General features: G+C 38.5%; 1 protein-coding gene across 1 annotated transcript in view; it reads left to right on the top strand.

Annotated features, from left to right (window-relative positions):
* LOC138040422 (uncharacterized) overlaps positions 1-440 on the top strand; it is an 11,070-nt gene extending 10,630 nt beyond the window's left edge. Inside the window, exon 6 of the mRNA XM_068886154.1 lies at positions 1-440. This exon is cut by the window's left edge and continues 492 nt beyond it. Within this exon, the coding sequence (XP_068742255.1) occupies positions 1-440 (440 nt within the window).
* The last annotated feature ends 2,060 nt before the right edge of the window (positions 441-2,500 follow it).

The raw sequence follows: 2,500 nt of genomic DNA on the forward strand, positions 1-2,500 counted from the left end.
TTGCAGAAAAACAGAATTCGTCCAATTGCAGGGGGCGTACAGTGACTCCTGAAGAGAGAAATGCTTTAAAGGAAGCTCTAATTGAGGAGAAAGCTTCCTTAGATGCTGGTAAGCAGTCAGTGTTTGATGTTGTCACAACCCATGGATTTTCTGAGGAGCTCATCAAATCCATCACTGAGAACTGTCAGCACATTTTTACTATTGACTACTTGATGGAAAATTTTCCCATCTTCAATTTTCAACATGCAGTGACCATACTGGAATACATTCATGAGGTTTTTAAAGATGTTCCTGCTATCACAGAACTAGTATCAATTGTCAGTAATTCTCACTTTGATATGCAGTCGTTTACTTTTGATTTATTTAACTATGAAGGTAGTGGAAATTCTCAGTGTGAAGATGAAGACTGGGTTAATGATAAGGAATTAGAAAACACTTAGACTGTAATTAAGACAGGTAATAAATAAATGTTATTGCAACAACAGCAAAAGTTAACAACATTTTTAATAAGAGTACAATTGTAAGCTTTAGTATACATATTTTCATATTTTCTCACTACTTTTGGACATGTCCATTCATAGGTAGCCCAAGCTCGATACATGAGCAGCTCTTATATGATGACCTTTGCATTGTTATGTGATTCGAGCGATTTGCATATTTATAAGGATTTGTATGGGGAAAATAACAATTGTTTCTGTGACCTATGAAAATGTAGCGATTTACCGGTAAATAAAAATCGTCTTACCTTACTTTAGTTGAGTGTTTTTTTCCCCTCCTGTGTGGTTTTTGAGCCGATTTACGGCCATTCCTTTTAGTTTTAAAGGAACCGGTTTGCTACCTCTATATATACTTATACCTATCCTTATACTAAATCAAGTGAGATGTTGTGCCCCAGTTTACCCCTTGTGTTACAAAACCTGTTCCACTTTAACCGAAAGGCCTGAAGTTTGGTCACTAGGGACTCTGTTTTCACAAGCAATAGCAGAGTGGTATACTGATACTTTGTCTTGCCATGGCTGTGATAAATCAGCAGTGCCATTTTGTACATCGGAATCAGACAGTCACCATCACCTTCCCTGATAGCATCATTGACATGATAAAGGCATGGACACGGCATGGTAATTGTAGAGGTGATCTTCCCTTTCTGTCTCTGTTTCATTCGGCAGTGGCACATCTTGCTGGACAACAAAATCTTCATGTTTCTTTTGCTCATGCCTGTGATTGAAAATTTAGAAGCAAATATTTCAGTGTTCTTGCTAACCAGAGACATTAGGAACAAATTACAGTGCCAGAAGAGTGCCAACTTTAAAATACTTCTTAACATTTTTTTGTGGGAAATTTGATGACAATCCCAGTAAAGTTCGCAAAGTACTAACTAAAGGCCTCTGAAGAAATGAAGGACAATAATACTATTTATTAAGGGACTTTTTTAAAATAATTAATTAACAAATTATTGAGAAAGAGGTGATGGCTTACAGATTTCTTGTTCCTTTTGCTTTGTAAACTGCACCACACTCAGCTCGGCATCGCCAGAAGCCCTCGCTGTCTCTCTCATCCCACGGTTCAACATCAGCTATCAACAACTCGGGATGAACATCTTTTTCATGTCTGAGACCCAATTAACAATAAAGTAGAGTTGAAGACTTATATATATAAAAGTAAGTAGAATTTTTACCTGTAATGATAACTGTTAACGACTTCTGCCTTAGCCTCTACATACGATCCCTTAGTGAATTGTCGTTGAGGATTTCTTTCCACAACCTCACTGACAAGTTGGAATGCTTGATCAGAATAATTATTGCAACCCTTCGCCAAGTCAGCTGTCACGTATAAGGAGTCGCCTTGCTGTTGGTTAGCAATTTCGTCCATCAAGGAAACGGCGGTTTTCCTTAAAATGATGTCTGCCTTCCATTCTTGAACTTTGTCATCGTGGTCTTTCCCCATCTCCCTTTGCTTTACGATGGTTTCCTTATGTGATATACAGAGCCCCATTCGATTTAAACGAGTGAAATCGGCTTCTTTAGCTCCACTATGCATAAATATCGTGAAAACTCTGTAAGCAAAAGCACTCAATTTGTTGTTTCTTTGTTTTGCCAACACTGCCGTTGAGGGGGTTTGGGTCGAGCCTGAGAGATGTAGGACGTGTCTTTCTCTGCTCTTCCAAACATTGAGCGCTTTGGAGACTGTGAGGTCTTAATTTTATATGGCGAACATTTGTAAACATTTCAAAAGGAAAACCAGATTAAATTTGAAAGCGTCGTTACGACAGTTAATATTTTAACGTCTATGGTAGAAGTCCTTAAGAAAACAGTGGACAAAGTGCAAAGTGCAAAGTGCAATGGAGAACGAAGATGCAAAAGAAGTGGTCTGTATTAGGGAGAGATTTTAACGTTACCTTTGACCCAGAATTAGATGGAAGTGGGGGAATTAAGGTGGCTTACTACAGTTTTCCGCGGCTTTTTTTTTGCCGAATCATCCACGCACGCACGAGCGAGATATC

This window comes from Montipora capricornis, chromosome 3 (genome assembly GCF_036669925.1).
Source record: "Montipora capricornis isolate CH-2021 chromosome 3, ASM3666992v2, whole genome shotgun sequence".
Classification (NCBI taxonomy): Eukaryota; Metazoa; Cnidaria; class Anthozoa; order Scleractinia; family Acroporidae; genus Montipora; species Montipora capricornis.